Source organism: Ursus maritimus, unplaced genomic scaffold (assembly GCF_017311325.1).
Source record: "Ursus maritimus isolate PB19 unplaced genomic scaffold, ASM1731132v1 scaffold_33, whole genome shotgun sequence".
In the NCBI taxonomy this organism is placed as follows: domain Eukaryota; kingdom Metazoa; phylum Chordata; class Mammalia; order Carnivora; family Ursidae; genus Ursus; species Ursus maritimus.
In genome coordinates this window covers 23,844,080-23,858,333 of record NW_024425897.1, presented here as the reverse complement: position 1 = coordinate 23,858,333, position 14,254 = coordinate 23,844,080, and the positions used below count along the sequence as shown (strand labels likewise).

General features: G+C 41.9%; 1 protein-coding gene across 4 annotated transcripts in view; it reads left to right on the top strand.

Annotated features, from left to right (window-relative positions):
• MPHOSPH9 (M-phase phosphoprotein 9) overlaps positions 1–14,254 on the top strand; it is a 56,799-nt gene that overhangs the window by 31,811 nt on the left and 10,734 nt on the right. For all 4 annotated transcript variants that reach the window (XM_008688821.2, XM_040620000.1, XM_040620001.1 and 1 more), the window contains 6 exons: positions 1,847–1,894; positions 2,806–2,870; positions 4,329–4,430; positions 10,752–10,886; positions 11,748–11,923; positions 13,038–13,184. In XM_008688821.2, coding sequence (XP_008687043.1) covers positions 1,847–1,894; positions 2,806–2,870; positions 4,329–4,430; positions 10,752–10,886; positions 11,748–11,923; positions 13,038–13,184 — 673 coding nt within the window. The remainder of the gene's footprint in view (positions 1–1,846; positions 1,895–2,805; positions 2,871–4,328; positions 4,431–10,751; positions 10,887–11,747; positions 11,924–13,037; positions 13,185–14,254) is intronic.

The window sequence follows — 14,254 nt, the reverse complement described above, 5'->3', positions numbered from 1 at the left end:
TGTCCTGACAGCCATTAGCCTTTTATGACCCAGCCCTGGAAATCCTTCGGCATCATTTCTGTCTCATTCCATTTGTTAAATAATCTCAAAGGCCTGCCCATGTTCAAGGGAAGAAGAAATAGATACCACCTCTAGATGGAGTGTGGCCAGGTTCTGGAAGACCTTGTGTGAGCAGAAATTGCTGCTGCCATTTTGGGGATATACAGTCTGTCCCATGAGCCTGCGTACCTCTGTGTGTAGTGGCTGGGACTTAGAATAAGAATATGAACACTGTCATCTTCATTAGGTAGTGCTAAATTGCTCTCTGAAATGGTTGTACTAGTTCATTTTCCCACTAGTAATGTATGAGAATTCTTATTTTCTAGATTATTTCCAGTGCTTGCTATCGTCAGACCTCTTCCAGTCTGATGGATGTGAAGTGGTTAATTAATCTGTATTGCAGGTCTCTTCTCTTGGCTTGTGGCTTGCATTTCACCTGGTGTTGCCTTTTACGGGGTACAAGTTTTGTATTTTGTTTTATTTTAACCAGCCGTTTGGTTAGGGAACCTCCAGATGTGATTATGTGGAGGTCTTTTTTCTGGCATTGTTTGGTTTTCCCAAGGAAGAGTCTCCCAGTCTCTTGTCTGGGACCTTTCAGTCAGGCTCTGGTGGCAGTGAGGGTTGGGGAGCCAAGGTTTTTGTTTTTGTTTTTTTAACTTTTCCTTAGTCAAAAATCTCCTTATTTCTTTGCTTCCTCCACCTGTTAGACTTGGGTTTCCAGAGTGGCATTCGCCTGTCATTCACATTTCCTGTGTCCTGTCACCTGGCTGGGCAGTCCACTGCTATCAGACGCTCTAACCACTCAACTTAAGGACTTTTAACCAGCTCCCTTTGGTCAGCCTGTGCTTTCACCCTGTCTACTGCCCAAGCTGAGATTCAGGTCCTGAGCCTCTCAGGGTTATGAAGATAGCAGCCTCCTTACCGTCAGCATCCCCTATGCAGGCGCTGACGCTTCTAGCCTCCTCCGCCTTGTTACAGCCTCACTGAGATTGCTCCTTTGTGGCGCTCAGCTCTTGATTTCTCTGTAACTGCCTCATGGTTACTTTAGTGGGATCTTGGGATAAAAAGAAAATTATTTGAATCTATCTTCTCTAATAAGTCTCACATATATGTATTTTTTTTAATTACCTAATTATATTAGACTTGGGATTGTGCCTTTACTCTGTGGAATTTATCAAAAAGAAATGTACAATTCAAAAAAGAATGCAAATTTTAATCTTTTAAAATACTGCTTACTTAAAGGGTCTTGACTGATATAATTTTTGTCTTTATTTGAAACAAATTCGAACTTACAGAAAACTTGTAAGAATGGTCCTATTCCTTTTACCTAGGATCACAGTTGTTAACATTTTGCCATATTTGCTTTATCACCTCCTGTGTGTATGTGTGTGTGTATGTATATATATACACATATATATGTTCACACATGCATTTTTTTTTCTTGAACCATTTTAGAGTAAGTTGTAGACATTATGCCCCTTTACCCCTACCTTTTGGTATGTATTTCCTAAGAATAAGGGCCTTCCGTACATAGTCACACAACAAATCAAAGTAAAGAAATCAAATGTGCAATTCACATGAAATTATCATTTTATGGCACTTTTCCCAGTTCAGGATCCAACCCAGAATCATGCCTTATATTCACTCCTCTTTTCTCTTTAGTTGCCTTCAGTCTGGAACAGTGTTAACCTTTCTATTTCAAGACCTTAGCATTTCTGAAGAGTATGGGCAGCTATTATATAGACGATCTCTGGGTTGATATTATAATGTTTAATTTTGTGGTACATTTCTTTGTTTTTCCTTGTAGCTCTTAGGAGAGTATGAGTCCCTTGGAAAAGAACACGAAAGAGTAAAGGTAATGGTTGTTGATTCATGTTCTGAGCTTCATGGAGGGGCAGAAGCACTGGGTTGGAAATGAAGAAGGCTGACCCTTTATCCCCCTCTATTCTCCCCATCCTCCATCCCCATCTAGCTGCTTGAGTTAGACCACTCACTTCATTTTCTCTGTCAATATCCTTATTTTCAAATATTTTCCCACTTAAGTCATAAATTTTCGGATGTGTTAACAAATATTGAGAATGGCTATTGCATTTGAGATGAGTTGAGGTGAAATTTTTAGAAGAGTGTAAGGTGTGATATAGATGTAAATAACTATTTAATAATATTTAAATATGAAGTTTTTTAAAGCATTCACTTTTTGTGGGGTTGTTTGATTTTATTGATTATGTTTGATTTCTTAATGAAAACTTCGTTTGGGAACTACATATTTGAATTCAGTGAAACCCCGCAGTGATGCTGTCAGTGGGGTCCAGAGTATTTCTGTTGCATAGAATACAGGGCTGTGGTTATTCAAGGTTAGCGGAAGGCAGGCAGGCGTCCTGGGGGCCCAGGAGCCAGTCAGGACATCTGAAATCTCACCACCACAGGTATCTGTTTTGCCATTTACTAATGTTTTTAGGCAAGTTGTGGCTAAAACATGTCCATTTTAACACTGGATTGCTTGTAATCAAGCACAGCGTAATAGGCTATACCTATTACTACAGGGGCTATACGTATAGCTAGTTGTATAAGCCAGTGTTTTGCTCTCTGTTTTTCCCTTGAATTACGTATACTGGCTCATGATTGATGCTGTATTTGCTGAGTATCTGCATAATTTTTTTTGTAGTTCTCTGGTACAGCCTTAGATTGTTTCATATTATGTATTTTAAAATAAAAGGAATATATCCTGAATATTTCAGTTATTGAATTTTTCCTTTATCTTCATAGGATACATTGAATACAACTGAGAACAAATTGCTTGATGCACATACTCAGATTTCTGATTTGAAAAGGTAAAATGTAAATTATCTTACTAATAAGACAAGTATGCCTCTTTTGTTCTTTTAGCATTTAAATATGTAAGCATTTAAGTGTGTATACTGAAAGCAATGAAAAAAAAGTTTTTCTTGAGGATTTTTTAGGTACTTTGAGATCAGGTTTTATCCTAATCTTCCCCTGACCTGGAAATACTTTTGATTTTAGCCAAAGAAGATCTTTAAACGATTAGAGTATATTGGTGGTTGTGCTTGAGAAGTGTGCATTTCCTGAAACATTATGTGTTTTGTCAGCATAGCAAAATCTAAATGATACTAAGCCATTGAAAATCTATCAAAAAAAAAAAAAAAAAAAGAAAGCATTTTAACAGGCAGTCTAGGTCACCAAATTATATTTGTGCTTCCAAAAGAGAACAGCATTCACCCCAACTTTATGACCATCTGCTTTCTTAAAAACCTGGTTTGGGGAGTATATTCATGATCTGATTTGCTCAATTAGATAGAAACAGAGTCATAAATGGTCCCTATGCAAATGATATTTCTAATTGGCTTTGGAGCATGTTTTTGTATTTGTATTTGGGGAAGTGTCCCTTATTTGGAGATTTTACTACATTCCTCAGGACTTTACATCGGGGGCAGCGTGAGCGCTGTCTGGCCTTCTCATCTGCTCAGGTCTTTTCTGTGATGCGTTCAGTTCTGATAGTTTCCTTATCAGATTGGCATAAAGCATCAGCCCGTCAGGGCTGTTCTTTCTCAAACCTTCTTGCATCAGGGTAGGCAAGAATTTGAGCTTAAAAGATGAGACGAAGGCATATGCAAAGTTTAAAAGAACAGACAGAATGCCAAGATAACCTCAAAACAATTAATTGGCCAGACTCCTATTTTCTGTTGGTAAACTTGAAAATAGGCTTTTATTCTGAACATGGCACAGATGAGCTGAGTTTCCTATAGATAGAGTTTTCAGGGTAGTTTAACAAACTCTGTGTCTTTTAAAAATTAGGAAGTTCTTACTAGCTCTTTTATTAGATATTAAACCTGCTTCCTTTTTTGTGAAAACATAACCTGTCTATATTTTATATGTGTGAATATATATGCTTAGAATTAAACATGTTAGAACTGCAATTTATTTGAATAGTTGAATTTATTTTTTTACTTTATACCATGTGTTACGATCTGTAGTCAAATTTATAATTTTTTTTGACTTGTCTGTATAAAGTCCATTTGTTGTTTCCTTTTCCTTCAGTTGTAGTGTATGGAATGTTTCTTTGTAGAGTTTAATGTATTTGCCTTTCAGTTTATGTTCCAATTTTGTTCAGCTTTTTTAAGCTTACTGGTGGCATTTTATTATGAAAACAGGCTTACAGACTAGCAGTTCCTTTGTCACTCCTTTTCTAGAAGCATCTGTTAAATAAGTAATTTGTAGTTGAGCTGTATATTAAATCGTGTACTTAATTTATCTTATTACTTTTGAATTAGAACAATTTCAAAACTTGAAGCTCAGGTCAAGCAAGTAGAGCATGAAAATATGTTAAGTCTTCGCCATAATTCTAAAACTCCCATGAGATCCTCACGTGCCAAGTAAGTTATTTTGTTTAATCTCTCTAAAGCTAGAAATAGGTGCACCCTTTGAACTGAGAAGCTCATCTGTCTAAGTCATAACGAAGTCAGAGTTAAATGTCATTATAGAACTTAGATGTGTAAAAACATCTAATTATGGGGCGCCTGGCTGGCTCAGTCAGTAGAGCGTGCGACTCTTGATCCCAGGGTGGTGAGTTGGAGCCTCATGTTGGGTGCAGAGCTTACTTAAAAAACAAAAAAGTAAAACCATCTAATTATTAGATAGCATAAAACCTCTCATGCGGAGGCATTTGCCAAAAGGTGGAAATAGAATCAGATTGGGTGTAAAGAGACCTGGAATAGTTTGTTTGTTGACTCTGCCCAGCTGGGTGACCTTAGGCAAATCACTTAACGTTTTTTTTGGAGCTCAATTTTATTATCTCTAAAAACAAGGACATTGGGCTAGAACATCTCAAAAGGTCTTTTAGCCCTAAAATTCCAGAAATTTTATTCCTATGTTAATGGGCAGACCTATAAAGATAGATCTTCATTTTTGCATGGATTTTTCTTTTTAGTTCTTTTAGTTATTCAAAATTAGCTTTGCTATAATCTCAGAGCATTATCTTGATAATACATGTATAGAGTAATTTTTTTCATATTAGATTGTTTTTTTTTTTTAAGATTTTATTTATTTATTTGACAGAGACAGCCAGCGAGAGAGGGAACACAAGCAGGGGGAGTGGGAGAGGAAGAAGCAGGCTCCTAGCGGAGGAGCCTGATGTGGGGCTCGATCCCAGAATACCGGGATCACGCCCTGAGCCGAAGGCAGACGCTTAACGACTGCACCACCCAGGCGCCCCTAGATTGGTTTTTATTATGATTTTTAAAGAATACTAAATGAGAAAATCATAAGGTTATAATATTGATGTGTATGAGAAAGATGGTTAAATTGTAAATTTTAACCTTTCTAAGTCATTGTCAAATGAGAAACTTTCTCTGGATCTTTGTTCATTGATCTTAAGTTAGAACATAGTGAATTATTTAAAGAAAAAATTTTGTAGGTTACTGAAATCGAACGTTTGAGAGAGAACAAGAGTGGGGTGAGATTGGGGTCAAGGAAGGCCTTTCTGTGGAGGTGACTTATAAGCAGGGAGGTAAGCCCTGTGCTGAGTTGTTGGTGTGGGAGGCATGAGGGAGGGGCATGTTCCAGGCAGAGAAATGAGCTTTACTATGTCCTGAGGTAGGAAAGAGCTTAACATGTTTAAAGAACCTGGAGGAAGCTTGTGTGGCCTGAGGATCGCCTGCAAGGGGTAAAGTAGCTCCAGATGAAATCATAGACTGTCATACATGGCTTTCTAAGCCATGGTCAAGAGTTTGGATTTTACTCTAAGTCTGTTGGGGAGCCTTTGAATGGTTTTATGTGGTAAAATTAGGTCATCTGATTCTTTCTTTCTTTCTTTCTTTCTTTCTTTCTTTCTTTCTTTCTTTCTTTCTTTCTTTCTCTTTCTGGGAGAGAGAGAGCACACATGCGTGTGTGCACCCAAATGGGGTGGGAGGGGCAGAGGGAGAGAGAGAGAATGTTAAGGAGGCTCCATGCTCAGTGAAGAGCCCAATGTGGGGCTCAGTCTCATGACCCTGATATCATGATCTGAGCTGGAATCAGGAGTCGGATGCTTAACCGACTGAGCTATCCAGGCACCCCTGATTTCTATTTTTTTAATGCACCTGCCATGAGGAGAAGATGGAGAGGAAAAGTAGAAGCAGACACACTAATTAGGCGATTATAGTGTTAGGAGAGATGGTGTTCACTGGGTGGTGGCCGTAGAAATGGACAGAAGAGAAGGGTCTGAGAGAGATTCCAGAGGTAGAATCCACAGAACATGGTTAAGAATGAGATGAGAAGATAAGAAAGGGAGGTGTCTGATAACACCTTGGTTTCTGTCTTGAGCAAGTCAGGGTGCCATATATTGAACTAGGGAAGAAAGGGGAAGAGCAGACCATGGGGTAAGGATCAGAATTTCCATTTCGAATATTTTAGTTTGAAATTCATACAAATTCCAAGTGGGAATCAAGCAGATGGTTGTAAATTTACATATGGAGCTCAGAAATAAGGTCTTAGGCTGGAGTTACAAATTTTAGAATTGTCATTCTGTAGCGCTTGACTCTGGGATAGATGATGGGTGTGTGGTGGGAGGTTGATGTAGGATGAAGTTCTGAAGAGCCCCGATGTCTTGATGTTGGGGGCAGAAGGAGTTGGCACAAGAACCTGAGAAGGAGCTGCCAGGGCACTCGGAGGAACCCTAAAGTGGCCAGTGTTGTGAATGATGCTGAGAGAGAAAGGGAGGGGACTGGTGACCCCTAGGTGTGCTGGCCAGGCCTTGATGGCCTGGAGAGTGGTTTGTGTGGAGGGACGGATGTGAACATCTGTTGGGAATGTTGTGTAGAATGAGTGAAAGCAGCCCATATGTCTAACAGCTGGAACGTTAATACACTGTGATATATTTATGCTTGGTGCCACATAGTGTGATGGTGCACACATTAGATCAGGGATTGGCAAGCACAGCCCCAGCCCAAGTCCAGCCAGCCTCCCATGTTTGTAGGGCCTGTGAGCAAAGAGTGGTTTTTATGTTGTTAAATGTTTGGAAAGAAATCAAAGAATAATATTTCATACGTGTGAAAATTATATGAAATTCAAATTTCAGTGTCCGTAAATAAAGTTTATTCATTTACTTATTGTCCAGCTGCTTTGCGTTACAGTGGCAAATTTGAGTACTTTGCAACAGAGAACATCTGGCCCATAAAACCTATTTATTAAAATAAAACAAAAAACCTATTTATTATCTGACTCTTTATAGGAAAAATTTGCCAACCACTTAAGTTGATCATTAATGTAGTTTAATCTTTTTTTTTTTAAAAGATTTATTTACTTATTTGGGAGAGAGAGAGCACAAGTGGGAGAGGGAGAGGGAGAGAGAATCTCAAGCCGACTTCACGCAGAGCGCAGAGCCCGTTGTGCTGAGCGTTGTGCTGAGCGCGGAGCCCAGTGCCGGGCTTGATCTCACAACCATGAGATCACAACCTGAGCTGAAGCCAAGAGTTGGACGCTTAACTGACTGTGCCGCCCAGACGCCCCTAACATGGTTTAATCTTAACATAATTTGAAACAATAAAAAAACAGTTGCAGAAGAAGTAGGACACTGTTTATATTGACTTAAGCATTTAGAACGTATCTTACAGGTTCATTCAGAAGTAGTAAAAGTATCATGACATGTATGGAATGCTGAGTACAAATTGAGTGGACGTGGTAGCTGAGCACTTACACGAGGGTTATGATATAGGAGGAGTGATGCTGTGCAGTTACACCGGGCACTGGGTTGTATCTGTAGTGTTGTACTGTTTCACGGAAATAGAGCAAACAAGGTTCATAAGCACACGGTCGGTGCGTGAGTATAATCTGTATGTCTGGGCGTGCTTGAAATATTTTATATTTTAAGTGAACAGGAACCAATAAGGGATTAGTATCCAGGATATAAAGAACTATAAATCAATAAGAAAAATTTTCGGGGGCGCCCGGGTGGCTCAGTTGTTAGGCGTCTGCCTTTGGCTCAGGGCATGGTCCCGGGGTCCTGGGGTCGAGCCCCACATCAGGCTCCTCCGCTGGAGGCCTGCTTCTTCCTGTCCCACTCCCCCTGCTTGTGTTCCCTCTCTTGCTGGCTGTCTCTCTCTCTCTGTCAAATAAATAAATAAAATCTTTAAAAAAAAGAAATAAATCAATAAGAAAAATTTTCAATAGAAAAATGATAAAAGAATATGAACAAATGATTCACAGAAAAAGAAACCTCTAAATGGCTGATGAAATCGAAAAGGTGTTCACTTTACTAGTAATCAGAAAAATGCAAATTAAAACAAGCATTAGATACCACTCATACCATGAGCCAGGCCAGGCCAGACTCCAGCTCTAATCATTGTAAAATTTGGCAAAGATGTGAAGCAATAGGAACTCTCAAACTACTGGTCGGACTGAAAATCGATAAGCTCGTCTGGAGCATGATTTGGCAATGAAGGTGTGTGCACCTCAAATCCTACAGTTCTGGTTTTGGATACTTACCTCAGAGGAATTCCTACACATGTGCATGGTAGCATTGTTGAAAGGCCATGCATTAGCAACTGAAACAGCCGCCGGCGGGAGAAAGGATCCGCAAGGCGTGGCGTGTTTGCACTGCGGGTAAATGATTAAAATATGCACCTGTGTTAACATGGAAAAACCGGAAACATGCTGAATAGAAACAGCAGCATTAAAAGGCCGTGTGCATTATGTGGACATAATTTAAGAAATACGAGCGACCATATGTGCAGAATCTTCTGTCTTACCATTGAAGACAAATACGGTAAGATGTTAGCATTTGTTAAAACCAAGTACAGGTGGGACGCCTGGGTGGCTCAGTCAGTTAAGTGTCTGCCTTCGGCTCAGGTTATGATCCTGGGGTCCCGGGATCGAGCGCCACATCAGGCTCCCTGCTTAGTGGGGAGTCTGCTTCTCCCTCTCCCCCTGAACCTCCCCACTTGTGCTCTTTCTTTCAAATAAATAAAATAAAATAAAAATTTAAAAAAACAACTAAGTACAGTTGAGTGCTTGCAGTAGTCTTTGTAATTTTCTAAGAATGTTTGGAATGTTTCTTAATTTAAAAATTGAGGGGAAAAAGGAAGGGAGTGACTGGGAGTTGAAATGAAAATGAGGAGGGATGTCGTAAGAAGTTTGGCTGTGGGGGTGCCTGGGTGGCACAGTGGTTAAGCGTCTGCCTTCGACTCAGGGCGTGATCCCAGCGTTATGGGATCGAGCCCCACATCAGGCTCTTCCGCTGGGAACCTGCTTCTTCCTCTCCCACTCCCCCTGCTTGTGTTCCCTCTCTCGCTGGCTGTCTCTATCTCTGTTGAATAATTAAATAAAATCTTAAAAAAAAAAAAAAAAGTTTGGCTGTGGAAGGGAGCATAGAGAGGAAGACACCTCTTGTCTCCTGGTTTCTTTTTTCCCTCCCAAGTGTGATTCGAGGTTATCAGCTGACGGGCAGGGCTGGTGAGAGGTTTGAGGTGAGTGGAGAAGGTGTAAGTGAGTCCCGTCGGAGAATTGGAGCTCGTCGATTACAGAAAGGCATGTTGTCAGCCAGTGTTGGGTGTCCACTGAGCTGGTGATAGTGAGTCTGTGATGCTCGCCCAGGCTGCATGGTTGGGTGGCTTGCTTCCAGCAAAGCCCAAATGTTAGGACTGTAGACACTCAGGAGTGAGACCACCGTGTTCCTCCAGGCTTAGGTCTCTGCTGCTAGTCGGGGATGATGGAAGGTGAGTGCGAAAAGGGGGTCAAGGCGGTGAGTGTGCACCCCGGAGTAGGTAGAGGGGAACTGGTAAAGCTAGGGGAGGGGTTGAGAAGTAGGAAATAGTGAGGCAGGGATCACAGTGGAGTCCCAGTGCCTTGGTGATACTTACCTTAGCCAGAAGAATCTTTGGAGTTGTGATGTCTTAAGGGGCTGTGTTCTCTGCTGATGATGAAGCCCGGTGAGTCCAGTGAGTATTCTCCAATGAGGGGTCGCAGCGAGTGAGCAGGACTCGAGTCCGGTCCTTGGAGAGAGGTCCAGGACAGCTCCTCCCTGTGGACACTGAAGTAGGAGGACAGGAGCAGGTGTGGGGAAGGGGAGAGCAGTTCTAAAGTCTAGCGAAGGGCCAGTTAATGCGTGATGTGTGAGCCTCAGTTGGGCAGGGTTCCCATACGATGGGGGAAGGACTAGCCTACAGCCGCACTCCTCAGTACTGTAGTGCCAGTCACCGTGTGCGGCTGTTACATGTAATTAAAATTAAATAACATTTAAAAATTGATTCTTCATCTCACTAGCCGTGATTCAAGTATTCAGTAGCAGCGTGTGACTAGTGGCTACTGTACTGGGCTGTGCAGATAGAGGATGTTTCTGTTTTCACAGAAAATTCTCCTGGGCAGTGCTGGTCTGGGAGGAGCGAGAAGGGCACTCTCACTGCACCTCCTTGGCCTGAGCGAAGGGTTGGCTGTGAAGCATAGGAAGTGTGGTAGGAAGGTAGTTGGGGGTGTTTGGAGCTGTGTAGACAGGTGGATACCTTGACTTAAGATGCAGAAATATTTCAAAGTAACAGAAACCTAAAATAACAGTTCGGTTGGATCTGAAAACCATAAAATAGAATTCGTGTATCTAAAATAAGGTTGTTTCATGCAGTTTTAGAATTACTGTACAAATGTGTACGTAGGTCGTTTTCTGTATGTGTTCAGTCTGAACTGAAACACGAACCTGTCACGCCTCAGATCGTCTCTCCCTGTCCTAGCACACTGGCCACCTCCGACGTCAGCAGGCGCAAGTGGCTGATACCAGGAGCAGAGTATTCGATCTTTACCGGCCAGCCTTTGGACACCCAGGATAATAGAATGGATAACCAGCTGGTGGAAACCTGTGCTTCCGGGTAAGGTGGCTGTGTCAAAGGTCATATTTAGGATTGGTTATGGTTTCATAGATTTCAGTTGCCTTTAAATGTTCAGGAGAGTATAAAGAGCCTTCTCTTTGTGGCTTCCGTGTCTTACTTTTGAGGACCAGATTTTTATTTTACTTTGAAAAGCTAATGGGTTTAGGATACTTTATGATCAAAGGCTGTGCAGAGCGTCTCCCACGCTGTGCTCCTTCCCAGTGGTGTGCTGTGCACAGACTCTCGGTTAGGGTAAGGTGCCGATTCTCTCACCTTCCTGACAGCCCACACAACCATATTATTCCAGAGCACCATAAAAATATAATACTTCTGTATGTGCCAGGATGCGAAGAGGATTGGGAAGCATTGGTCTATTACATGCAGGTACAATTTTAGTTTATTTGCGTTGTAAAGCATACATACTCACTGTGGAGTGTAATTGTTAGCTCTCATGTTAATCCCCCTGACAATGCCAGTGACCTCTGTCTTAGCTCAGCCTGCTATATAAATGACCGTAGACTGGGCAGCTTAAACAAGAAACACTTTTTCCTGCTGTTCTGGAGGCTGAGAGTCTGAGATTGGGGTGCCCGCACAGTTGGGTTCTTGGTAAGGGCCCTCTTCCTGGTTACACGGTCTTTCCTTGGTGAATGTGTGCAGAGAGATCTTGTATCTCTTCTTTTTAGAAGGGCACTAATGCCATCACAGGGTCCCGCCCTCACGATCTCATCTAAATCTTACCACCTCCCGAAGGCCGACCTCTTAACACCATCCGCTGAGGATTGGGGCTTCAACAGACAAGTTTTCTTGGGGGACAGGAATATTCAGTTCCTAGCACTGCATGTCTTCCAATTATTATTTAAGGTACCATTCTCCTCCGGAAAAGGATTCTTCATCTGGAAGTTCACCAAGAAGCTTATTGATAAAAAAACAAAGAGAGACTTCAGATACACCAATCATGAAAGCTTTAAAAGAACTTGATGAAGGAAAAGTATTTAAAAATTGGGGCACACAGACAGAGAAAGAGGACACCTCAAATAGTAAGCATTTTTCCCTTGTTTACTATAGATAATAGATTATAGATACCTTCTCCTTCGCCCCCCATTATATCACCTTCCTTTAATCCCCTAGCTCATAATTTATCACAGTCACGGCATAACTTGCACCTTTTATACAAAGCAGACTGCGTGTTACATTCTGATTAGTAAGGTTTTATGCAACATTCTTAAAGATATTTGGAAAATTTCTACATCAGTTTGTCATTGGAAAGTTATGATAGGCATTTGATATTCATAAAGTGAGATGTAATGTTTTTTACTCTCCCTTTCTTGGTTACTGAGCATCTCCCAGTAGGACAAGAAGTATCCTTTTCTTTTGTTTTTCTTTTTTTTTTTAATTTTTTAATGTTTTATTTTTATTTTTTAAAGATTTTATTTATTTATTCGACAGAGATAGAGACAGCCAGCGAGAGAGGGAACACAGGCAGGGGGAGTGGGAGAGGAAGAAGCAGGCTCCCAGCAGAGGAGCCTGATGTGGGGCTCGATCCCAGAACGCCGGGATCACGCCCTGAGCCGGAGGCAGGCGCTTAACCGCTGTGCCACCCAGGCGCCCCTAATGTTTTATTTTTAAGCCATCTCTACACCCAACGTGTGGGGCTCGAACTCACAACCCCGAGATCAAGAGTCACATGCTCATCCAGCTGAGCGAGCCGGGTACCTTTAATACCGTTTAATACCCAAAAAGTATCTTTAATACCGTTTTTCTCACAAGGTCAGCAGTACTTGCATCTCCTTGTACTCACTCCAGTGCTCACCTGCTGGGGCCTGCGGTGACATTGTTCACATCTTGGGCACTGCATCTCCAAAGCAGCATCTCCTAGTAAATAAATTAGTCACTTGCTCTCTAAAAATAATCTCTCTTGAAAAATCACCTTGAATGGCAATTGTGAACAGGGAGCCAGAATGAATTCATTATGAACTCCCACATTTTTCCTCATCAAGCATTTTTTAATCCTTATAATGTGTATTTGCAAATAATCATTCTAACCTGGAGAGTGAGAATTGCTTGCTTGGCGTCCTCTTCTGTTAATAAAGGCAACGAACCAAAGCTAGGTTAGTTTTGTTTGCTTACTTTTTAACAATTTGTCTGTTACAGAATTAGCGAATCCTCGGCAAACTGAAATGTCAGTCAGTGCAAGTCGGTCCCCAGAGAAATGTGCCCAACAAAGGCAGAAGAGATTTAACTCTGCTTCACAGAGATCGTCATCCTTACCACCTTCGACTCGTAAATCAAGTACTCCAAGTAAGAGTTAAACGTGTATATCTGCCAGGCTCAAAACATGGCATCTGAGCTGTGCACACATACCTGGTGTTTTCCGGTTTCCCTTATGTTCTCTAGCACCTACTAGAGTACTCTGAGCACAGGGTCCCTAAATAGGATGTTCCTCAATAGTATCACCTGACTGCACAGATACTATATTTGAAGAAATTAGCATGGTACGTTCAAATGAGATATTTGTGTGTGTCCAACAGATTTCTTTTTGCAACTCATACCGTTTCACAGTTTTTCAGAGCGTCGACAACTATCTAATTAAACATTAGTTCAAACAAATTAATTTAAGCTAGCCTGGAAAAGATGCTTCTTTTCATATAGTTACCTCCAGTTGCTTTAGTCAATTACAGTGATGGTTTTAAAGGTTAAGCATTGGATTTCTGTTTTCTCGATTTCCATTTTCAGAACAGCTAGGGATATTTGTGTGTCCCTGTGTGACAGTGCATGCTGGTGTTTGGTGTCCCTGTGTGACAGGGGTGCACTCTGGTGTTTGTGTGTCCCTGTGTGACAGGAGTGCATGCTGGTGTTTGGTGTCCCTGTGTGACAGTGTATGCTGGTGTTTGTCCCTGTGTGACAGGAGTGCACGCTGGTGTTTGTGTGTCCCTGTGTGACAGGAGGGCACGCTGGTGTTTGTGTGTTCCTGTGTGACAGGAGGGCACGCTGGTGTTTGTGTGTTCCTGTGTGACAGGAGGGCACGCTGGTGTTTGTGTGTTCCTGTGTGACAGGAGGGCACGCTGGTGTTTGTGTGTTCCTGTGTGACAGGAGGGCACGCTGGTGTTTGTGTGTTCCTGTGTGACAGGAGGGCACGCTGGTGTTTGTGTGTTCCTGTGTGACAGGAGGGCACGCTGGTGTTTGTGTGTTCCTGTGTGACAGGACTGCACGCTGGTGTTTGTGTGTCCCTGTGTGACAGGAGTGCATGCTGGTGTTTGGTGTCCCTGTGTGACAGTGTATGCTGGTGTTTGTCCCTGTGTGACAGGAGTGCACGCTGGTGTTTGTGTGTCCCTGTGTGACAAGAGTGCACGCTGGTGTTTGTGTGTTCC